The sequence below is a fragment of the Globicephala melas genome, chromosome 6, assembly GCF_963455315.2.
Source record: "Globicephala melas chromosome 6, mGloMel1.2, whole genome shotgun sequence".
NCBI classification, from domain to species: Eukaryota; Metazoa; Chordata; class Mammalia; order Artiodactyla; family Delphinidae; genus Globicephala; species Globicephala melas.
In genome coordinates, this window is record NC_083319.1 from 11,316,055 (window position 1) to 11,341,028 (window position 24,974).

At 47.5% G+C, this 24,974-nt stretch overlaps 2 protein-coding genes across 3 annotated transcripts in view; one reads left to right on the forward strand and one right to left on the reverse strand.

Moving 5' to 3' along the window:
• PSMB7 (proteasome 20S subunit beta 7) overlaps positions 1-16,470 on the forward strand; it is a 58,549-nt gene extending 42,079 nt beyond the window's left edge. The window contains exons 7-8 of the mRNA XM_030858711.2: positions 13,532-13,683; positions 16,235-16,470. Coding sequence (XP_030714571.2) covers positions 13,532-13,683; positions 16,235-16,346 — 264 coding nt within the window. The 3' untranslated portion in view covers positions 16,347-16,470. The remainder of the gene's footprint in view (positions 1-13,531; positions 13,684-16,234) is intronic.
• A 1,048-nt stretch (positions 16,471-17,518) lies between these two features.
• NEK6 (NIMA related kinase 6) overlaps positions 17,519-24,974 on the reverse strand; it is an 84,699-nt gene continuing 77,243 nt past the window's right edge. For both annotated transcript variants that reach the window (XM_030858710.2, XM_030858707.3), the window contains exons 9-10: positions 22,341-22,454; positions 17,519-19,082 (exon numbers count right to left, since the gene is read on the reverse strand). In XM_030858710.2, the coding sequence (XP_030714570.1) occupies positions 18,972-19,082; positions 22,341-22,454 (225 nt within the window). In that variant the 3' untranslated portion in view covers positions 17,519-18,971. The remainder of the gene's footprint in view (positions 19,083-22,340; positions 22,455-24,974) is intronic.

Below are 24,974 nucleotides of genomic sequence, written 5' to 3' on the forward strand. Positions count from 1 at the left end.
TCGCTAATGTACACTGAAGTGTGATTAAGGATTTTGAGGAAGTTTTGTCTTCTTATTTTTAAAAAATCAAATAGCTCTGTGGAAAAATTAAGTTTAAAATAACATTTGGGGCTAAATATTTAAATGTGGTACCTATGTATGTTTACATTGTACATGTAAATGAACATAAATATGGTAAACTTACTGACACAGGATATTTAAATGTTAAATGGGACCACTGCCTACAAGAGTAGGGGAACTTGAGGGCTTGAACTGTATTTTAATGAGTTAATTGTAAGCTTTCATGGGCTGGAACGTTTTCATGGGCTGCTGTACTGTTTTTACCTTCTGATCTAAAACATATGGTAATTTTAAAATGCCCCTATAATTTTCACAGGCAGAGAAGTTTCATTTCTAGCCAAAAAAAAAAAAAAAAAAAGCTTTTATAAGGTTTTCATATATCTGCATCAACTCAAGGGGGGAAAAGTCAGCAAATTTTATGTATCAGAAGACCTGAATAAATGGAGCTGCCAATATTTGAAGGGATTGGCAATTCTTAAGAGGTATGAGAAAGTTGGCTTAGATGAGATATTTCAAAGCCATTACTACTATTATGACAGTTATTTTTTTTGCATCTCAGCCTGTATCAAGTCTAGGTTTTGCTAACCGAAGTAAAAACAGTTCCAGAAATAGCCAAATGATTACAGTAAGAACAAATGTACCTTGGATACCTCTGCTGTTTTGAAGGCTTTTTTAAAAAGGTGCTTTCTCAAAGACTTCTGAGACACATAAAAGTTGGCAAAGGCAAATGCAGTGGGCAAAGAAACCAGAAGTTTCTTGGTACCTACACCACCGGAAGAACATCTTCTATATCCCCATTAGAGTCACCATTAAGGCTTCTGTAAACTATTGAGAGATGGTGGTCATTCTGAGATGTGAAGGGCGGCCTTGAGATCCATTCACCTGAGTTCTATTTATCTCCAACCAGGTGCCAAGCTCTGTGATTATGAGGCAGGGCCCTTTCTTAGTGACATTTACAGCCTAGGGGGGTGGTGGACAGGCCCACAAACAGTACTGAAAGTATGAGAATGGTGCATATAAGGGGGGTGTAGTGGTCACGATCAGAGGAATTGGTGAAATCTGTCTGGGGAACTTTAAGGTGGCCTCAAAGAGTATGTGACTCCTCACTTGAAATTCTTTTTGTCTTGGGGTTTGACGAAGGGGTGGGGGTAGGGAGACTGAAGAGGAGAGGAAGCTATTCCAGAAGAGGGGCATCACCACATACAAAGGTGTGAGGACTCCTGCTCTAACGTTCTCTCAGTTGTGTAATCCTGGAAGTTTGGGCAGCTGAACATGTTTGGAAATAGGAAAACAGAACTCCAGACAGTGTCTAAAGTTGTCTGAGTGGTCATTTCCCAAGTCAGTGTGGGCTTTTAATTAGCATCCGCTCTTCAGTGTGGGATAAGGCCGCGCTTAGCATCCCTGTCCCGGCGTGTGAATATTAGTTTAGAAAGCTGCCACGTTCCATTAGAGGTGGTTGTGTTTCGGCAGTGGGTGCAGGAGCTGTGTAGACTTTTCAAATGTCCTTTGAGATTTACGTTACAATGTAATTGGGAGATGCTGGTACTTAGTGTGTTGTGCATGGCAGAATGTGAGATTACCTGCTGTAATGAGACCCCAGCAGCATACCTCAGGAAGGTAGTTAAAGTTTTAACCTTAACAGATAATGTTACTTGCTGGTTTCTGTGAGGTAATTTATACCACTCTCCCCTAACCCTGAAATTGTGCAGAAACAAAAATTTTTTTAAATGATATGAAGTTGTGCTAAATAGATATTTTAAAATTCCACCTAGTAGTACAGATTTTTGAAAATATTTGCAATGAACATTGTATCTGTAGAACACAATCACTCATAGTCGTTGTCACCCTGTCATAATGTTGGAATATGTTTTTTTCTAAAATCAGAACTGTGGTGATATTGGAATGCTGAAAAGACTTAAGGCCTCATTAACTTTGATTCCTTGACAAATATATTAGTTTCTTTTAACTCAGATAAATTGAATTGGGGTGGTAGAGGAATAAGAACAGGGCATGGTGGAAAGTGTATGCATGGACTTGGAAGAGGTTTAGGTTGAAGATTGATTTTTGCTTCTTCTGTAACACCTGTAGCCCCAGTTTGTAAAATATAAAACTCATTTGTAAAATGGGCTTAAAGTCAGTACCTGAAGGAATTGTTAGGAGGACCATATTTGTAAATTGCAGTCAGGCTTAACAAAAGTTTGCTCTCTTATCCTCTGACTACTTCTTGCCCCAAAATGTTAAAAGAAAATTAAAATGCCTTTTCTTGGTCTGTTTCAGTTAAGATTTACAATCAACAAATGGCCTGATGGGAAAATTAAGTTAAATGGTATCTTTTTTATTGACATACAAGGTGGTTAAAAAACAATTTGACTCATTCTGTTTGCTGAGAGGTTTATGCTTTTTTTTTTTTTTTTTTTTTTTGCGGTACGCGGGCCTCTCACTGTTGTGGCCTATCCCATTGCGGAGCACAGGCTCCGGACGCCCAGGCTCAGCGGCCATGGCTCACGGGCCTAGCTGCTCCGCGGCATGTGGGATCTTCCTGGACCGGGGCACGAACACATGTCCCCTGCATTGGCAGGTGGACTCTCAACCACTGCGCCACCAGGGAAGTCCTATGCATGTATTTTAGGGAGATATAAACATTTGAATGTAGTTCTGATACAGTGAATTTGATAGGCTTTTTGCTTTGGGATTTGATGAGTGTACATTCTGTATTAGAAAAATTCATCAGGATGTTCTTAACAAGCCAGATGAATGATGGAATGATAGAGTAGCATTATTTAAGCAATATGTTTGCAACTTTGAAGAATTTTAGAGGTACTTTAAAAAGATAAACCCATGAGTGATTAACCAGTTATATCTAAGGACTAGACAAGTATCATTACTGTTTTTGGATGCTAATTGTTTGGAGGTTCTGCTGTCCTGAGCGAAAAATCCATGGGCTCTGGAGTTAGACAAAACTATGTTGAACCTCAGGCCTTCTAGCTGTTGGCCATATGCCTTTGGGTTAGTCATTTTCCCTCTCTGAGCCTTGGTTTCCTGGATTTGTAAAATGGGTGTAAGGGGTAGTACCTACCTTAAAGGGTAATTTGGAAGAGTAAGTGGAAGAATGTACTCGGCACAGTGCCTGCAAACAGTAAATGTAAGTTCTCTTTTCTCCTCCTTTTAGAATAGAATTTCTAGTGAAGTATAATAAGTGAAAATGTGCTACTTAGTACACTTCTTGACACGGCAGTGAAGTTTATGGAAGATGCTCATGTGAACAGTTTTATGGCATCATTTTGAATTTTATTTGCAGTATAATTGCTTGTTTCATAATTGATTTGCTTTGAACTAGAGGTTGAAAAAACAAAGTGTACTGAGTTATTATCAGTTGCCCACTGCATTGGTAGTTCTGAAAGGGTTAAGCTTTTTTTTTTTTTTTTTTTTTTTTTTGCGATACCCGGGCCTCTCACTGTTGTGGCCTGTCCTGTTGCGGAGCACAGGCTCCGGACGCTCGGGCTCAGCAGCCATGGCTCATGGGCCCAGCCGCTCCGTGGCATGTGGGATCTTCCTGGACTGGGGCACGAACCCGTGTCCCCTGCATCGGCAGGCGGACTCTCAACCACTGCGCCACCAGGGAAGCCCAGGGTTAAGCTTTTGATAACTGTTTGTGTAAGTTAGAAAGAGGGGTAGAATCCAATCAGGTTAACATTCATCATGGGTTTCCTGCATACCAGGCACTGTGCTAGCAGTTTCTCCTGTGCAAAGAGTCTTTTAATCCTCATAACTGCCCTAGTGCTAGATGGTTTTAGGCCTTTTTTGCAGATGAGGAAATTGGGACTTAAAAATGTTGAGTGACTTTACCACCGGGGTAACATAGCTGTAAGTAACAAGACTAGATTCATACCTGGATCTCCTGGATCTTAATTCTCTTGCCTCTGCCTCTTCCCTCCTCCTCCCCAGCCCCCATCACCATGATCAATATGGCAGATATATCCATTGGCTCCAGAAGTTTCCTTACGCCCTTTTGGAAGGCTCCCTCTTCCCCCAAAGAACCTTAAGTAACAGTGTATCTGAAGGCCATGTGTGCCTGGGGTCCCAGGAAAAGGTGGTTGCGGAGGCCTCAAGGAACAGTATCTGAGTTGGTAGCACCTCATGATCGGGCTCACCTGCCCCATCCTGTCTCTGCTTGTCTGTTTTACTTAGGCCTGTCTGCTTCCGCTTCCTCAGAACTGTACCTTGCACATGGCCAAACCCTCGTGACCATGAATCTCCCGTAGAGCTTCCTTCTTTACAGTCTTTTGGCTCTTGCCCCCGTAGGTAACTACTCCCTTATACTCTTTCTACCACGCTCCAGAGGCCAGACAGGAGTATTTTGAAAGCCCTGCCACCAGTGAAGTGGCATTTACAGGTTGGTTCCGGCCCAGGTCATTTTTTCCAGAACAACCTCAGTATACTTTCATTGGCTTTGCCTTTATCTTGTGCCTTTTTGGTGACACCTTCAGAGTTCCTGCTGCAGAATCTATAATTAAGTTAATCATTGTCTCCCATCAACCTGCCAGAAAAACAGCTGCCAAGAAGTTACAAAAGGCCTTTCTGTGAAGGCTGAGTTTGCTTAGAGTTTGGTCAGTGTTCACGACTGATGCTGAACGTCCAGGTGGCACTCTCTGCTTCTCCCTCTCCTGCACGCCCCCCTGCCTGCTGCCTCCTCCTCTCCCACATTCACCTCCCAGTCCTGCTGTTGGTCCTCCCCCGCCAGCCCAGGCCCACCATCACCGGCATTCCCACCATCACCGGCACTCGTGGGGAATACTATCTCCTGCTTTCCTGTCGCCTGCCTTTGGCCTCTCCTCCCCCACTGCTTCCAGGCTGCAGTTTCAAAAAGCACACATCTAACTACATCATTTGCCAACTTAAAATTTTCCATGTCTTCCCACTAGTGTGAAGGGTCAGCTCTCTGCATGGCCTGTGAGGCTGTCTGGGATTCAACCATGCCAAACTAGCTACCTGACCACACCCTTTCTCCTTCCCATTTTCATAGCTTTATTCCTGCCATCACTTCTGCGCCTTGGCTTGGCTGCCATTCACATGAGTGTCAAGACTCAGCCCAGTCTTTATCACCCGAGCCCCGTGAGACCTCTGTACGCTCGTAGTTCCATTGTAAGCCTTGCCTCTTAAGGACTCTCACCATATTGTACTTGTTTCCCTCTGGACTCTACACTCTTTGTGGGCAGGATCTGTATCTGTTCAGGCCTTATTGCCAGTGTTTGTCATAGTGTCCGTGGAGTGTATTAGTATCAGAGCAGAGCATTAGTAAATGTTTGCTGAACTAAGCTGACCTGTACATTTGTTTCATGGGTTTTGCATCATTTGAAATTTGCCTCATTTTTAGCCATCTTTTTTTTTTTTTAGCCATCTTTAAATGTCCTAGAACAAGGGTGCTCTGTACTTCCTTGGATCTCCTTCCAGTCCTTCCTGATCCCTGTGGGGCTATAGAAGCAGGATCACACAGTGTAACAGCCCCTGTAGCCTTCCCACGCACCCTACACTCGGCACAGGTTTCCTACCCTACAGGCTTTGGAGGTAGATAGGCTCCATGTGAACGTGGCTATTTTTTACCTTTGTTGTGACCAATTTACTTCATTTCTCCCCCGCCCACCTCTTTTCAGGCCATAGCCCTTGCAACATCTCCAGGAGTTTATCGGCAGAGTTATCACTGACTGCATTGTTTTATGGAGAGAGAGAAATATTATTAAGATCTTATTACTACCTGGGGCGGCTTGGTTTTCATTCGGAGGATTCTTGAACATATTTCTCACTCTTTCTTTAAACCCAGTCTTCCTTGTATTTTGTTTTTTTCTCTGATTATATTTGATTCAGTGCAGCCTTGGAAATATATATTTGTATACACATATGCTGTGAATGCTGAGTTCTTCTCCTTGTGGAAAGCCATATGTCCCGTCTCTCTTGGTCCTTTTCCCTCTGGAAGCCTAGGTGTTTTCCTTCCATTCGCTGTCTCAGAATCCAGCAAAACCTCTTGCCCACCACCTTTTTTCCTGTGGTGGGATAGGAAGACGTAGGCTTTGGTGGTGCCAGGCACTAACTTGGCACAGATCCCTGAGTCCCACTTACACACAGCTGTGTGCCTTGATTGCACCAGCCAACCATTCTTGCCCCTTAGTTTCCTCTGGTACAGGTGGAGATAATGAGGATTAAATAAGTAACATAAGTGTTTGGCTCAGACCCAGGGATGTGGTGGGTGCCATGTTAGTTCTCTCACACCCTTACCTCTTTCCTTCTAACCCTTGAACTTGCTGCCACTTCTCTTTGTAAAGTCTGTGTGTCAGGGGCATTCCCTTCCCTTTATTCCTCCCAACAGCCCTTGGACAGAGGCATTATCCCCATTCTGACGGCCCCCTATGGCTCAGAGAGAGTTAAGCACTGTGTTCATTAGTGACCCAGTTCTTCCAGGCTTCTCTTGTTCTGGGATGGCCTTTCCTGGCCCATTGTGGTTGTGCAGCCTTTCATATCTCTCCTAGCCCGGGTTGTGCTCAGGCTTTTGCATCATTCAGTGATCTGGGACAGGCCAAGTTGGCAGGGACTTGGTTGGCAGTTCCTTGAATATGAACTCCCCTTCCCATCCCGGCTACAAACCTCTTAAATCACTCCTGCACCCTCAGCCGGCTTGTCCTTCATTATTTGCATCATCCAGATATTGGATGCCACAAAAGCTTCTGAGGGAAGAAATGGCAGCACCATCTAGACCTTAAAGACACAGTCACTAACTCACCCCCCACTCTGGACACACTTAGCACCCGCTGCAGCTCAGTTACACCTGACAGTTCAGGCGTTTACACAGGCAGACCGCGTTAACCCAAACAGCTCAAGCCAAAAACAAAACTCAGACACCTTTGCTTTTGTCACACAGTCCACTCTGAAAAAAAAAATTAAATTAACTTTTTCCATTGTAAAATATGTGGCTATACAGGGGATACATCAGGTCTGTTGCATGGTACAGGAAGCACACTGCTTTTGGGGGGACTGTTTTAAACACTTTTTTGAGCTGTTTAAATTTTATTCAACCATCAGCCATGAATGACTCCTTCAGGCCACATCAGTGGCATAGTCAGAACCTCAGCTTGTCAACAGGCCACTGCAGAACATTGTGTTTAAACCTCTTCCTTTTGTGTGTTTAACTGTCTTTGAATCCTCTTGCTCCCTGGTCCCCAGTTGGGACTGGTGCAGTTAGGGAATTAGCCCATTTTGGTATTGATCTGTTTCATAATTAATTTTATGCTTTAGTTTGGCAAAGCCGTGAATGCATTTGAAGTTGATGTTTCATTTTTTTCATTTGTCGACATTCATGCCAAGCACTGTGCTAGCTGCCTGGGATGGAAATGGCATGATTTTGGTCCTCTTTTTAGAGTCCAGACTCTTGTCACACCCAGACTTTAATCTGTTCTGCTGCAGATCATCAGAGCAATAGCTTTTTTTTGCTGTTTCAAATCAGAGTGACAAAAGATTATGCAGATTTTTTCCAAGATGAATTTGGACTGCTTCAATTCTTATTGAGTAAGATCGTTAGTTTTTAGTAAAGGAGCAAACTGTTGTGAACTAAATGGTCCTTGTAGATTTAACTGCAAATAGGAAAATTGTTGAAAATTGTGAGAGAGTTCAGCTATGATGCCACCCACATCCTTATTCCCCTCGAGCAAAGGTAGGAGAGCCACTGTCCCCTGACTCTTGCCTTGCCGGTGGGACAGAAAGCAAAGGGGTGCCTCTGAAATGCCCTGAAGGACAATAGAGCCAGGGGAGCTCCCTTCTTTATGAAGAAGGCTGAATATTTCTTTCTTTTTCAACCGCCTTAATGTTAGCGCCTCAGCCACATAAATGGAATGTATTTTCCAGCAAATAACCAATTTTATTTTAACTTCCTTAAAAAATTTTAGTTACAAATCTATTGTTTCAAACGACTTGCCATATATGTGTATTTTCAGATTCCAAAGCTGTATTTTAAATAGTATGTTAGGTTTTTAGTCAAATGCATATTTAATATTTCGCCTGCCCCCAATGTAAGTAAAGCACGGTTCAGAAAGTAGAACTGAACAGTAGAATGTCGAGGGTTTATTTAAAGAGTGTTAATTTGATGCTGAACTGTCCAGGGTGCCCACTGGCTGGAGCACCTACATTTTACTCTGGTGACATTCCCAATCTAAAAATCACTTAAGTGAGAAGAGAAATTTGATTGTAGCTGTAGACAAGAATAATGTGGAAAAGTTTCTTTGCAGCACTACTTTGGACTTGCACCATAGCGGATGCTGAGGTAATCTATCAGTTTGTGAGTGTCTACAAAATGCAACTCTCTAGATAACAGGTTTAAAGTAAAGATTTAATACAGCCTCCATCTCCTGTGATGTTGCAGTGACAGTTTAAAACTCATTCTCTGAATCTCAGCAGACTTTATAGCTAGCAGTGGGCCAATATAAAGTTTAATAGCATTACAACACATAAATCATCTTTTAAAGATGCTACTAGTAGCTGCAATATTAAATGCAGACAATCGCCTGTGTTATAAATAATTTATCAAACACCGTTTCAGATTAGCCTTCCATGCTGAGTTATTTATTTTAGCCTTTTCTGTACGATTCCTAAGGCACTTTTTGAAAGATCCATTACTGGTCAGTTTAATGAACTTGGGGGTCTGTTTTGTCCCCTCAAGCACTTGGGTACAGCTGTGGTGACCATTACATGGCCGACATGGACCTCTTTTTGCCTTTTACAAGTGCTGCCCATTTGTCATGTAGCGGTAAACGGAGCTGCACATTGGAGTCCAGGGACACATTGTGCGATGCAGTGATGGAGACAAACAGATAGCTCTATAAAGTGCTGCTTGTCACAGCTGACTTGTAGTACAAGTAGTACATCACTCTTATTGTAATCTCATTTAAGAAGCAGGGGCGGCCCGGGGGACTGATATTCCCAGTTAGTTTGGTCTTCGTAGCCATAAAGCAGGAAGTGCTCCTTTTATATTCTCTGAACTTTTAGGGGGTGTGCTCTTTGCTTGGATTAATTATTATAGGAGCTTCTCCACAGCACTGTGTGAAGATTTGTCAGCAGGTTTGTTTGGACCTCCTTCTCCTGGCCTGGGGTTTGGTACAGGCAGTCACTCCTTAGAGATAAATTGTGTTTCTAGGAGCCCTCTGGATTGCTGTATTAATAAATAAGTTACCATTTTTTAAGTAATAGCTATATGCCAGACCCTATAGTAGGTGCTTTCTATACTGCATTTTTATATTACAGAGGAAGAGCATGAACTCAGAGAGGTGAAATGACTTGCCCAAGGTTGCACAGCTGTAAGTAAGTAGGAAACTGGAGATTCAAACCCAGTCTGTCTGCTTCCACATCTGCCAGATGACCTTGAACCTGGGTTGCCCAATTAACTTTCGAGCACCAGGATCATGGTGATCTTTTGGCTGAGCAGCTCAAAGTAAAAGGAAGCTGCCATTGGCGTGGAGAGCCTTTTTTAAAAAAATTCATTAATTTATTTATTTTAATAGCCTGGATGAGTCTGGCCGCTCTGTCTACACATTGAATCCAAGTTCCCTTGTGACTAGCAACGTAAATCCATGAGCAGCTGGCCAGGGGAGCATGCTGGCCCAGCAGTGGGAGAGAGCCTTACAGCTGGGGTCACAGGCTCTGCAGGGCCCTCGTCAGAGCCCCTCTGTAGCAGCTGTCCCCAGGCGGATGCTGCTCAGAACTTATTAGGTCACTTTGCCTCTTCCAGAAAAGGGAGATGCAATTTCCTCATGAAGAATGAATCCTAAAGGAAGAAACAATGCTTCTGCATTTATTGTAAGCCAGAGACAGATAAAAATGTGGTGTTTTCCCCACCTCTTGCTTTTAGTTAATGGTTTTTCTCAGTAGTTTTCCTAAATATTTTGTAGCACGTGTTAAAGACAAGACTTGTTTAATTATGAAATTCACTATAAAGAAAACACAGTATGAATATGCCCAGTAGCATATTTGCATATGTGTCTAGAATTCTGGGTATGGAAATACTGTGGTAAAAGACCATATTTGTCATATGATACAATTCCTGGCACATAGTAGGTGTTTGTAAATATTTGTTGAAGACATTAACTATGTAAGTAATGGGCAGACAAAAGAGCCTTGGTAATTTTCACTCTGCCTTTTGAGGGTTTTTGGTGGAGGTGAGGAATACGTGAAATAAGACTTTGGATCTTAATATTGATTTCTGCCATATCACATTGTAGAAATGTTTAAGTGGTGATCTGTGGGCAGTTTGGGAAACAGTGCCTCCCCCTGCCATGGAAATGACCATCAGAGGGACTGCTAGCTGGCTCAAAGAGAAGTTGGCAACCACCATCTTTCTCTTAAACTTGCTCAGGTTCTGAAGATCCTTGCTGATGGGGGAATGACACCCTGAATCAAGGGACTGCTGTCCACTGTCCCCAACTTGCTCAGGAGCCCCCAGCTCAGAGCTGAGACAGATTACTTATGAGCTGGTGTGGTGCTGTGGCATTCTGGCTCTGGAGCCCAGTGGGCCTGTTTTAACTATTTATTAGCTATGTGACCTTGGGCAAGTCATTGACACTCTCTCAGCCTTAGTTTCTGACAGTACCAACCTCAGAAGATGGTCAAGGGCAGGGGTAAAAATGATGATGATCATCAAAGTGCCTAACTCAGTAGTTGGCACATTATAGTAGGTGCTTAATAAAATGTAAGCTTTATTCCATTTCATAACATCTTCAGTCCTGTGTGTATGAGAGGTGGGTAGGACTGGGGAAAGAAAATCAGAGACTTGTGATATTTCCTTCCTTAATGAATTATCTTCCCTGGAATTGGGGGTGGGGGGGTGGGAGGAATTTAAACGGTATATTTCTCCAATTTTTATTTATTTTTATTTTATTATTATTAAATTTATTATTTATGGCTGTGTTGGGTCTTCGTTTCTGTGCGAGGGCTTTCTCTAGTTGTGGCAAGCGGGGGCCACTCTTCATCGCGGCGCGCGGGCCTCTCACTATCGCAGCCTCTCTTGTTGCGGAGCACAGGCTCCAGACACACAGGCTCAGTAATTGTGGCTCACGGGCCCAGTTGCTCCACGGCATGTGGGATCTTCCCAGACCAGGGCTCGAACCCGTGTCCCCTGCATTGGCAGGCAGATTCTCAACCACTGAGCCACCAGGGAAGCCCCTTCTCCAATTTTTAAAAGCATTACACTTAAATAATAGCACACATGATAACTTTATGAGTAACTCAGGCTATATGTAATATATTTTACACATTTTTAAGTTTTATAAGTTTATCTACTCACATTAAAGAATATTTGCAAAATACAGGAAGATTCACCTGTAATCTCAGCATTGTCAGCATCCTGGTATCAGTGGATTGTAATGGATTGATGTCAGATATGCATGCCTAATATAATGTGTATATTTCAGTTTCTTGTAAGTCTTCCCCCATCTCCGTCCCCAAATATAAAATAATTTGGGAAATTTAAATCTGCAGTACTAAGTGCTGCCAGTAGCATTTGTGACATCCACTTGGTACTATTGGCTGGCTCAGGGCATCAGCAGCAGTGATGAGAAAAGCAGTGATGACAAAGCAAAATAATAAAACAGCAGAGAAGAGAAGAGGAGATGTAGGTCAGGAGCAGAGGTATAAGCAAGATGCTCTGATACACAGGACGCTCCCCACACCCCCACCCCACGGGTTATGTATTAACAGGCGCAAGTTGGAATGGTTTTGCATTTGTTAAGTTAGTGGTTGGATTTTGCCGTCTCTGTGGTAGCAGCAGCAGCGGCAGCGGCCATCTCCTGCTCTAAGGTGCTTTATTTGCTACCACCTTCACTGGTTCTGGTAAGGCTTTTGGCCTTCTTAGGCTTGGGAATCCCAGGAGAGAACTTCTGATTAGAGGATCATGTTTGAATGAATTCTGTGGGGCTGTATGTGCACAAGAGAATAACTGGTTCCGTTGACCCCACATAGGTGCCACTCAGGAAGTGGAAAAACCTGGTGGGATAAAGGTCAGAATAACCCCCCCAGCCCCTGCTGCTGGGTTGCTGAGGATCCCATTTCCAACAGGGCCTTCTCTATCCTTCTCTGAGTCTGAAGAGGGCGCTCATGTCACTGGAATCCCACTTACTGGCTTAGGGCCGGCAGAGGAGCAGGAGCTCTGAGAGCTCTCTCCCATCTTCTCAGGGCTTGAAGACAGTGGACCTGCTCTTTGATCTCAGGCTGGAATTTTGGGCAGGGCATCCGTGCTTCTCCAAGGATGTTACTTGGATGAGCTCTTTGCTTCAGCTTGCATGTTTATGGACTCTCATGCCCTGGTGTACGGGGAAAGTGGGCTACAGCTCAAGTTAAAGTCTCTTCTTTGGGAGATTGGTTCATTTTTTGTCCTTGTTACATAGAGAGCTTGAACTTGGTGTGCCCCGGGTCCTGCCCTGCTGCCTCTGGCGCCTGCCTTCTGTTTCACTGCCCTGTTTTCTGAGTGCCTGGTGTGCAACCTGTCCTTCAGCCCTCCCTGAAGCTTTACGGACCCCAGCCAGTGTTCTCACAGCTTCTTCTCAGTTATCCGTTAGCCCTTATTACACTGCGTTGTAGTTAACCTGAGTCTGATGCTTCTTGGTAAGAAATAAATTAATCTACTTTTCCACCAGTAATTGTTGGAGACTTAGACTTGCTCTTAAAGGAAAAGTAAGAGAGTGATTCAAAGAAAGGAATCACTTCAGGGAACATGCAGACTCATTAGTGGGAGGGGATAGATTCTTTTGGGCAAGAGGTCCCACCCTTGGCTCTGCCAACATTTCCCCAGGGCTGTGTTTTGGTGTTAGTTTTTTCCCCATGATATTGACTTTCTTCATTATGTTACCAGGAAGCAGATTCCAGCCATTTTTGGACGTTTTTCATCAGGGGCCTGCAAACTACACTCCATGGGCCAAATCCAGCCCAGCGCCCATTTTTGTTTTACGAAGTTTTATTGGTACAAGCCACGCCCACTTGTTTGCATATTGTCTGTGGCTGTTTTGTGCTACCATGACTGAGTTGAGTAGTTATGACGGAGACTGTGTATCTACAAAGTCTAAAATATTTACTACCTGGCCCTTTGTTAAAAGTTTCCCAACCCCTGTTTTAGATGATAAATTGCCCTGTCAGCCTACAGTTCTCAGTTATGTGGTGAGCGTCTGACGTGAAGCAGTTTGTTTAAGAGGGAGTGTGTGCATAAGGAGCTTGAAAGGCCTGGGTCTCTCACTTACCAGCTGATAAACCTTGGGCAGATATTGAGGTACTCTGAGACCTTTCCTTCATTTATAAAACAGGCACTGAAAACAATGCCTACCTCACAGGTTGGCTTTCTTTTTTTTTCCTTTTCCTTTTCTCTTACTGCTTGTGAAAGCACTCTGTGGACATCAGAACAGGCCTTCCATTTGACTGTGGACACTATTGTTACTATTTTCTTTCTCAGGAGGAGGATGCCAAGAAACTGGTGAGTGAAGCCATAGCAGCTGGCATCTTCAATGACCTGGGGTCTGGAAGTAACATTGATCTCTGTGTCATCAGCAAGAGCAAGCTGGATTTTCTCCGCCCGTACTCAGTGCCTAATAAGAAGGGGACCAGGTAAGTGAAGGAGATTCTTCCTGTGGCCACCCTTGTTATATTCATGGCATCTGGACAGGGTTTTCTTGATTCTTACCCACGTGAAGTAAAGCCAGAGTCCCCAAGCCAGCTTTATTCAAGAGACCTTTGAATCATTATTTGTTTTATGATTGTGGGCTGCTGTCAGGTGTAGAAAAGTGATACAATTTGTAAAATGTTGATGGAAAGACTCCTAGACTGGGGATTGCGGGGAGAGCTTTGAATCACGTGCTGTCCTTTCTCTAGTCTCTTAAAGATGCCTCAGAATTCCGTATGAAATTCTGTAAGAAGGTACATTCTCCAGGGCATCCAACCCATAGCTTTTCCTCAGAGTGGTTTTCATTCCCTAGATGGTTATCAACCATTGGTTAAGAGTCTCTGAAAGTTAGCCTTGGGAGCTAACTGTTGCTTCCTGCTCTGGAGGGAGCCATGCCATTGAGCCCATGGCACGTGCCGAGCAGGCACTGCTCTCCGTGGTGCAGTCCAGCTCGGAGTCAGGGGCGAGCTTATAGTTGATTTGCTGGCGGAACTGGAAGATGTCCAGCCCTGGTGGCAGGTGAGCTGCTCATCAGCAGTCCTGTATGGCCGTCCAGCTGCCTGACCTCTTCCTGGAGGCTGAGCTGCTCAAAATGTGGCTTCTGAGCTCTGCTCCAGCGTCTTCATCTGAATGCACACAGCAGCATTTATAAACTGAGCCCCAAGCTCCGCTGGAGGAGAGCAAGCACATCACCAGCCACGATGGTGCTTTAACTCCCACCACATGTACTCAACTCCAAGTCAGGAGTAATTCACAAGGAACAAATAGAACATTGAGAACCAGCAGGTATTCACCGCAGTGTGCGCTCAGCATTGCGAAGACGTGTTCACGATGGGGTAGGGCAGCACAGCAGCAAAGAGCTCTGGCTCGGGGTGGGGACCTGTCATGGCCTGGTGTGGTGACTTTGGGCACCTGTCTTGGAAATGATGGAGCAAGACTAGGTGATCGCTAATGAGCCCATGGAATTCTCGGGCCCTAGGTGGGGAGGGAAGCAACCTTTCAGGCCTGGGGCTGTGTTGGACCTGGCCTTGCAAGTTCCCATTGGCTCCTCTGCAGCCCTGTTTTGCAACCCACTGTTGCTTCAGGTAGAAGCCCTCCCTTCATGCTGCTGAAATAGGTGCTGTAAGCCAGGATGGTGAGGAGGCTCTTGTTGTGTCCAGACCTCCCACAGACGTTGTGGTTCAGATGAGTCAGGCGCACAGAAGTCACATGGGGCTCTGGCTCCAAGGCCACAAGCTGCCACGGGTCCATCCAGTGTGGGGGAAGGAACAGCGTCTTCACACCAGCAGGGGAGGGGCGGGGCACATCTTAAAAAGGTGCTGCTGCTCGGATCCTTTCAGAGAACTTTGTGGGGACTGTGGGAAGGTTTCGCAGAAATAAAGGCCAGCTTTTCTTGGCTGTGCCTACTCCTGGTTTTGTACAGAGCTCTGTTGTGTCGCCCTCTTCGAGCACAAGCTCCCATTTGAGAGGCTGGCTTTTCAGGGAGCACGTAGTCGTGGCACAGCCAGCAGCCTCCTCCTAGTCCATGTCAGGCTGACAGCTGGGGACAGATAAGAGACAGCTGGACTTGTGCTGCTGCTTGACAGTGTTGTAATTCCTGACCCCACTGTAAAATCAGCCGTTGAGATTTTTATCTTCTAGACTGCCTTGTGCTCAGAGAAACCTCTGTCAGATTCACCTTGAGAAGGGTGGTGTTGGGTGTGTCCTCATGCTGATCTACCATGTCCCTCTTGAGTCTCAAAGAGTGTGGTCAAAAGTGACAAGCCCAGGGCTTCCCCGGTGGTGCAGTGGTTGAGAGTCCGCCTGCCGATGCAGGGGACGCGGGTTCGTGCCCCGGTCCGGGAGGATCCCAGATGCCGCGGAGCGGTTGGGCCCGTGAGCCATGGCCGCTGGGCCTGCGCGTCCGGAGCCTGTGCTCCGCAACGGGAGAGGCCACAGCAGTGAGAGGCCCGCGTACCGCAAAAAAAAAAAAAAAAAAAAAAGGTGACAAGCCCAGAGTCTGGCTGCAGGTCATTTTTATACTGTTTATGCTTCCAAATATTTTTAAAGTGTTTAAGGTAACAGTTATGTCATTCTTGTTACTTCAAGAGAGTGGCCATGGCAGCTTAATGAAAAGGATTCGCTTCCTCCTGGTTACTGAAAGGTACTTTAGGGAGGTTGAAGCTTGAAGGCAGAGGCCCAAATGCTTTCCAGCATCTTCTGGGGATGGTGAGGTGGGGAAGGAGATTTGAATGTCCACCTAGTGCCAGGTGCTCTGTATTATCTCTTTTCACGTGCATCATGTCTATGAGGTATCCCCATTTTGTAGCACTTGAAAGCCGAGGAAAGTGAACCTTGGGGGAGCTGAATCCTCCCAAGGTCGCAGAACTGGGAGTCAGGAGAGCCAGGATTCCAGTCCAGGCCTGCTTGCTGCCTGCATACTTGTCCCTCTCTCCAGCCCTCCATCAGGCCCCTTGGGGGGATCCTAACTCTCTGCGTTTGTTTTTCTCTCATTAGGTTTGGCCGGTACAGGTGTGAGAAAGGGACCACTGCAGTCCTCACTGAAAAAGTCACTACTCTGGAAATTGAGGTGCTGGAAGAAACAGTCCAAACAATGGACACTTCTTGAATGGTGTTGGTGGATGTCTGGTTATTGCTCTAGAAGACTGGGGGCAATGGAGGCTCCCCCTGTAAGACATTCGGCCAGTGTTTGCTGAATGAACCCATTAAAAATGAAAACCAAGTTAAGTGGCTGAAGTCTCGGGGCTGTGTGGTTTTTTGGGCTGCTAAGGCCCATCGACCTGGCCTCCCCTTCAGGATGTTACTCCCTCCCTGAATACTACTCTGCGTTCAGGTGGGTGTAAGAGCAGTTTAACCCTTCTAAAAACAGACGGGGCCTCATTTGTTGCAGGAAGTCAGACTGGGTTGCTCTGATTCTTCAGTTGAACATTTATTACACGCAGCCCTTGTGCTAACTTACTTACTTTCTTTTTGTTCAGGGTAGTCCCAGGTTTTTGTTTTTGTTTTTTTAGGATGAGTGCAGCACAGCCTTTTACCCCAACAGCCAAGTAGGAAAGAAATAGAGATGATCAGTTCTGAGTACCAAGAAAAAGCAGGTAGGTGGACAGTTTTGCTTTGCTATAGCTGCATGAACCTGGGTGAACTCCACTTTGTTTGGCCAGTTTCACGAAGCCAAAAGAATGCTTTGAGCCTTACTATCTGTAATAATTAGGATATGATCGTTTCTCAAACACTCAAGCCTGGTGAATGGTTGAAATTGTATACCTCCAGAGGGTCCGAGTAGTAGGCAGAATTGTTCTCATGGTGTCGAAAGCGGATGGCATGCAGAAAGCAAGTTCATCTATGTCCAACGCTGATACTGCCAAGGGAGACAGACACAGTAGGGATTCTGAGAGCCGTAAGCAGAGTATTTGCAAAAAATCTGTCTGGAATCAGAAAAACTTTCAGTGGTGAGTGCCTGACTGTCCCCCAGAGTGAGCATGGCTGGGGGGACAAGAGAAAGAGGCCTGGTGCCATGGTCTTCCAGAGTGAGCCCACTCTTGGGCCAGCCTCCCTCGTTAAACTGCCAGGAGTGGGTGGGGAGAACAATGGAATTATTTAGGATAGCAACTTGGCTGACGATTTATCAAAATTATCTGGGGAGCTTAAAAAAATTCCCAGATTACTTAGAATGTCTGGGGCCTGAGAAATTGTGTTTTTAAAGGAGGCTCTAGAAATTGTGCTGCGGTGTGAAGCTGTTGTAAAATTACTCATGAAATCGTACTCATTCACAGAAGGAACCCCACTTACCCCATTTTATTTCAACCATGGAGAATGAGTACAAAGCAGAGGCTGCATCTGAAGAAAATTTCTCAAACCCGACAGTGTTACAGTAGAACAGAGTTCACACGTGGAAACAGCGCAGTGGCCCAGCCCAAATCCTTTATCCCCAGGGAGGCCTGGTCAGAGCTCCTGACCAGGACACCAGTGGAGCGGACAGGCATGTCCTCTTTCTGGAGGGCTGAACTGTCACTAAGTCGTGGGTGACAACTTAGACCATTTGAGGATTAACTTGAGTGTAAAAACAAAATTCAAACTATTTCCTTCAGAGCTTGAGTTTTCCTTAAGTTCACATTTATAAATTAGTCTTCACAGTTAATCCTATTTGGGAACAAGAAATAAATGAACACATTTCTGGTTTCCTACAAATAATACAGTTGTACATTAACTCTTGACTTACATGGTCCATGGACTTCAGCTTTGTGAAGGGGTGAGTGGCTACCATTTTTGGATCATCTACAATGTACTGTAAGGTAACTTACATATTTTATTTCAGATTCTGTCAGCAACCCTGAAGGTAGATGTTATTAGTCCCATTTTACAGATGAGGCAACAGGCTCAGAGAGGCTAAGAAACTAGCCCAGGGTCATGGTAGGAAGGTGCAGAACCAGAACTTGTACAGAGAATAGCCTGAGGGCAAAGCCCGCATATTTTTCGTATCCTGTGCTTCCTTCTCATGGAGGAAAACACTTAACACTGATCATTAAATGAACTGCCAGCATTCAAGCAGGTGAGGTGCCTAGTACTAGCAGGTGTTCAGGAGAGGATGGCTGAGCCGGGCTGCACAGAAAACACTCATGGCTTTCAAATACTATTTGCCTCTATACCAGATGCTGGGTTCGCCTCATCGTCATTCATCAAGTTATAAACGTAGATAAAAATATTAGGAAAATCTCCACTCTACTTAAAAAATTATTTCCACTTTCTCCCCTTACAAGGGAGTAAATTAAGCACACAGCTTGATTGTTTGAAAAGATTCTAAGAGATAAACCAAACTTACTACTAACCATTTTAAAAGGCTCACTACAAATCACACAGTCTCCTGGATTCTCCTGTTAGTTCAAACCTTGACAGGTCACTGAAGGAATTATCCGAAAGATTCACATTACAATCCAGATATAAGAGGTGCCTCAGTGGCTCACTGAACCATCCACCATTGTTAACAACCCAGCTGAGAGTGTTCACAACAGTTTAAAGAAAGGACTTTCAAATTTGACCACCAGTAACACGTGACCAGTGCCCCTCCCCCCAGCAGCCCTGTATTCACCATCTGCTGTAAAGCCCAGCCCCTCTTTGGGGAACCTGCTGAACCCTCTTGTCTTAGTTGGTCTCGGCTACCAGGTGGCCACTTTGGAGAGAAGACTCAGGTAAGGCAGAGCGGCGTGGCTTCTGAGAAGGCGCGCTGCATCCACGCTCAGGTGCTCGAAGTCCACACGTGCATCTGTTTGGCAACCTGGTGCACGTAGCTGATGTCGGGTCTCTGGTTGGGGTCGGGGTGGATGCACATACTGACCAATTCTCGTAACTGCAAGGGAGAGAATGATCACGTATTATTCGTAAGCAGCCTTGTCGAGGCTCTGCATTAACTCATGAACCCTCAGGGCAACTAGAAGATGAGGAATGGCGCTCAAGACAGGTGAGTGGTGGGCGAGGAGTCACAGTCACCAGGGGAGAGCAGGACCCGCACCAGGCCTGTCTGGCCCCAAAGGCCATGCCTGGAGACCCTGAGAGTGGTATCTCCAAATAATTTTGAACTTTCAACTGCCTACACTACTGGCTAGATCTGTGTGGACAGTGTGTGTGTCTGCTGTCAGTCATGCAGATGCCCAAACCAGAGGACAAAACTCAAGGCAAGGGCTTATTGATCATAATAAATGTATTAACATGCAGCAGAGCTGCAGTCTGCCTACCCCCTGGCCTCTTTATTGTGCTCATGAAAGACGGAGCTTTTAATTATACAGACACTGAAGGCTGCTACTGCCTCGGGGTGGGGGAGGGGCACCTTGATCCTCTGATCACCTCCATTCTTCTGATAGCCAGAGTGCCAATTATTTTAATGGTAATTAAAATAATGACCTTAAAAAGCCTACATCTTAACTTGCATCACTGGGCTCACTGCAATTTTTTCATTTAAATACCTGCTGCTGGAGGGGCTGGCCAGGGCCGCAGCAGGGAGAGGGGAGATCCTGACTAAGGGGGCTCACGGGGACTCTGCGGCCATGGTCAGCAAGTCTGGGGTGGGCACGAGGGTCATGCGGAGGCCCGGGCTACGGTGCACACTCCCTGTTTCACTCCTGAGGTGTTCTAGGCTGAGGGGCCTGGGGTTGCTCCCCCAGGAGATGCTCCAAACTGCCTGCTGCCTTTCTGGGGATTTCACTGCTTTATAAACACTCGGAAGCCCCTGGGCAGATGCAGCTGCGCCTGCAGCTGACTTGGACCCTCCTGGAGTCTGAGGTTGCCCACGATGAGACCATACTCTTCAGAACCTTACAGTATTCAGGGGAAGGTAGCTGTGGTTGGCCTCTGACAGGTTAAAGTGCCCAAGAGAACCACATTAAGGTAAAGTCTCTGTGGCCCGAATTGCTCATTTATAAACCACACAGTTGGCAATAAGTGCATGTTTGTAAAGTTCAGAAGAGAAAGGGTCTTATTTCCATTTCTAAGAGGACATATAACTTCAAAAGTGAGGTGTGCCGAGGAGCTCCAGTGCTAAGAATTAGCACCTCCAGAAGTTCCACGTAACCAGTGAAAGCCAGGTGCTCTGGGGAGTAGGAGATCTGGACGCTGAAGGACTGACTTGGGAGGGAAGAGGGCTGAGGGCTTTATGTGCACTTGTTCATTTCAGCTTCAGAACCATGAGGCAGAGGTTATGGTTCCCATCTATAGATGGGGAAACTGAGGCACAGAGAAGTTGTCATTTGCTCCAGGTGGCATGGCTCCAAGCTTCTTAACAAATTCCAACAAACAAAATTCCAAATTCTAACGAAAGATGGGGAAGAAAAACCAAATGCAACTATTAACTTGGTGAAGAGCTCTAACTAGTTTTTCCTTTCCTGCCAACTTCCACTCCGGAGCATAAGTACTTCCTCCAAAGGTACTCATAAGAACTCTATAGGAATCTGCGCTCCTGACCCTCACTCTGGCTGCTGGGAGCCCGCAGAGCCGCAGGCATGGCACTGGGAGCAGAGGGTGCCAGGAGAAAGGTGGCTGATGACCTTTCTAGCTGGCCTGCCGGGATACAGGGTTAGTGCACACTGGGGCACCTGGTTGCTACAGCTTGGCCGGCCCAGACCCAGGGCCCTGGTGGGCAAGGGCTGCTCCTTCCAGAGCTTTCAGGATTGTGAAGTGAGCAGCATGGATGGCTCCTCACTGTGGCTGGATGACTGGCTATAGAAGAGGGGCGGGTGCCCTCAAGAAACAGGATAGCGCAGTGGCTAGGTGCAGGCCATCTGGGCCAAACCCTGCCTTCACCACGAGCAAGTTACGTGACTTGGGCAAGTTACTTAACCAGTCTGTATCTCAGTTTCCTTCCTGGTAAAATGGCATTAGTGGGGTGGGGTAGGGGGGGATTCAACACAGTAAATCATAAATGTGAGCTGTTATTATTGTGAGGCAGTGGCCTGTGGTCCTGCAGGGTGGACCCATGGAGGACTCAGACTCCCGATTACACACACTAGCATTGACCTTGAACAAAAATAACCCATATTGAGCATTTACTCTGAGCCAGGCCCTGTGCTACGGCCAGATGATGATGGTTGTAAATGCATTGCCTTAATCCTTAATCCAGTAAGGTAGATTCCAGGATTATCCCATTTTACAGATGAGGAAACTGAGACTCAGTTCAGTGATTTGCCCAAGAAAGGTGAGGGGAGTGTGTAAACCTATGCATCTGTTTACACTTTTTTTTTTTTTTGCGGTACGCGGGCCTCTCACTGTTGTGGCCTCTCCCGTTGCGGAGCACAGGCTCCGGACGCGCAGGCTCAGCGGCCATGGCTCACGGGCCCAGGCGCTCCACGGCATGTGGGATCTTCCTGGACCAGGGCACGAACCCGTGTCCCCTGCATCGGCAGGCGGACTCTCAACCGCTGCGCCACCAGGGAAGCCCTGTTTACACTCTTAACCACGCTGTGCTGTAAGCCTGTCATCTCATCCTCACTTTTTATCCATGAAGGCGAAGTATTAGGCCTGTTTTCAAGATGAGGGAACTGAGGCAGATGATGCTCTCCCACAGCCTCACCTGTCACAGCCTGATGGCCAGACGTGTCAGGCTGTCCTGCGCTCAGTGTAAAATATTGAAAATAAAAGGCCAAGGGGTCTGACCTAGGTCTGTGGTGGCAAGGAGACCAGGCTGCTTGCTTTGGTTCCCTGTCATGGGAGCGGAGGGGCCGCCAGCAGTGGTGTGGGGCCGGCCAGGCCCTGCTACCCCCTGCGTCTGGCTCCTGTTGCTGGACGCCGGGAGCCTGTCTCTGGGCCCCGCAGCAGCGAGCCTCCCACTCGAGCGCTGGGTTGGCAGCCAAACGGGCAGGAGGGTGCTGACGGGGCAGCTCCTGCTGGTTCCTGCCAGTGGGTGGCCTGCAGCCCTGCTGTCGGGGGCTGAGACCTCTGGTAAAATCAGCCTGCTTGTTTCCCCTTCTGAGTCACTTCCCCAGAAATCTTCCTTCTCGGCTCTGTTAAGTGAACCCAGGCTCAGCCCCACAGCCCTGGGATCTTGGAGCTGCCCCTCTTCGAGCCCTGTGGGTCGCCTGGAGCTCACCAGGCCCAGCCCCGGCGGCAGCAAACTCACCTTCTCAGAGTAATGTTCTCCGGGGAGAGGCGGGTAGTCACACTGCTCAATCTTCTGGCAGAGGGAGAAGAGGTTCATTTTATCTCCATAGAAGGGGCTCTGAAGAGCTGCCATCTGCAAGGAGAGGGGGATGAGAGATGAGTTTTCAGCCTTGAGGTCCAGGGCAAAAGGGGCCGCTGCAGATGGGGGTGTGGTGCTTCCGGGTCCTCACCGCAGCGGCTGTCCAGCCAGACTCCCCTGTGTCCTGAGGAAGCTGGGGTTCAACAGAAAGTGGCAGTTTTTACACAATCCTTGTTATATAAGCAAATTAAACAGGACAAACGTTTCACTGACAAAACTGTAAAGTCAGTAAAGAAGGGGCAGCTGAGTCCTGAGGGCCAGCCGTGAGCAGGCACACGCCTGGCCTCTGGTTTCCTCATCTAAAGTGGACGCAGCTCCACCTGCAGGGCTGTGGTGAGGCTTGGCTGGCACAGGAGGCATCACAACCTGAGTGGACATCTGGCTCCATCCCGAAAGCAGGCCCTCTGCTGGGGGACCGTGGAGGCCCCAACGGGTTCTCACCCCGTCAGGGAACTACCCGGACTTCCCACCCCACCATTCAGAGCACGACGGGGGGGGGGTGTCTTCAACAGGGGCACACAGGAGCCGTGCTGCCCGTGAGGCAGCCCAGCACGGCGCCCGCCAGCCATCTCCGCAATGGGATTCAAGCTGCCTGTCACTCCCGCTCACTGTTGCCTGCCTCCAAATGACGGCCCGACGACACCTGCTAATGAAGTGCCGTTGGGTAATGTGCCCACCTGTCCGTTTGGCCCTGGTTCCCTTCAAGGAGCCGGGCTGCCAGGGCCACTAGGCACAGACCCCACAGCCGGGGCCTGTGGGACACCTGAGGAATCCTCACTCCCCTTCAGGCTCCGGGAGGTGGGTGGGCGAACCCTGTCTCCGGGCTGGGGGAACCCATGGTAGCCCACCAGCTTTAGTTTCCTGGTCTGCCCCACGCTCTGTTCACCCCTGTGAACAGGTCAGGTGATCCCGAGAGGAAGAGCAGGGCTTCTCCTCCAGAAGAGCACAGGGGCCTTCAGAGCCCAGGCAGTGCCCTTGGGCGTCCAGATGGCCTTGGGAGAGGCAGTGTGGCCTGGAGACTTGGGGGGGCCAGGTGCCTGGGCCCTGACTGAGTGCTTTCAGGTGGGTGTCTCCTCCCCCTGACCAGGGGCTTGGGCCCCTCTGAGGAGGGCTGGGAACCCACCTAGACGGTGAAGCCCCCCCTGCGGGAAGGCCCTGGCACTCGGCGGGGCAGGGTGAGTATGCAGAGGCTCTGCCCGCTGTGGGCTCAGGCAGCCTGACTGAACTGGCTTTACCATCTAGCATGCAAGATGGCATCACTTGGGTGATGTATTTCCAATAATTAAAATGAGAACCTCAGTGCAAAGGGTTAATTGGGCAGTTTCAAAAGGACATCTGTTGCTACAGTAGAGAGCAGCTGAGGCTCCAGGGCAGTCATTCGGGGTGATGTGGTGCCCTTCAAGTCATGGCAGGAGGATTAAGATGGATTTTCCTGGAAAGCGTGTCTGTTCAGAGTAGAAAGGATGTCGGCTGCACTAACACAGGCTCTGGTTTTTCATGTGTCTGACCTGGGAGAGGGACTGGGTGATCCTTTCGACAAGCCAGCCTGATCTGATTTGCACAAAACTTGCTGTGTGGGACTCCAGAAGAGCCCCAGAATGGCGAGGCATGAGCCCCGTATCTGCCGTTCCCTTCAGAGAATCTCTCCATCCTTCCTGGTACCTTCCCCACACTGTTTCAGAAAAGCTTTCTGAACAGGGTCAGCAGCGAGCTATGCCAGAGGAGCCCTCTCTGCCTCCCTGGCTCCCAGTGGCTTCTGCATCCATAAATGCAGATTCTAGCGGAAGCAGCGTCCCTGCCTGCTGCCCTCCAGCTGCCGGCCACGGGCCTTCCACCCAGATCAGAGCACTGGGCTGTGAAGGAACCTCTGGGGCTGCTTGAGACACTGGGAGTTACCCCGGATGGCGAGATCTCCTCGTACCGGCGACCACCCACCTCTGACTGGTTGAAGCAGAGGAGGAATTGCTGTTTGGGGCCTCGTTAGAACTGCCAAAGCCACGGCTCTCAGTGCTGCTCCTCAAATGCAGAACTTTTCCTGCCTGGCGTTACTGGGATGACACATAGCGGGGGAAATGGGAGAGTGTGGCCATTTGCCCCCGCCGGGAGGGCTCAGGGGAACTGGTGTGTGACTTAAGACGTCAGAAGGAGAAGGGGATTCTGACTCAGAGTGGACAGCGACTGCCTTTGACTCTGGCCCTGTCAGGGCCTCGGACATCCATCTCATCACCAGTATCTCCCGAGCTCTTCCAGGAGTGAAGGTTGAACCCAGAGGTTAGTTGCCAAGCAGTCTGCAGCCCTGCTTCCCCACGAGGTAGGGGGAATCCAGACCATTCTCTGGCTCAAGCCAGAATTCCAAAGCAGGATTCCATACAAGGCACGGCTGCACCTGTCCCTCGGCCCACTTTCTTGCTGGTCTCAGCCTCCTCAGGCTGAGGCTGCTGTAAGAAGGCCCCCCACTGAGGATCCTGATTCCTTCAGCTCTGTGCTCAGAGCTGAGCTCCCATAGAAGAATAA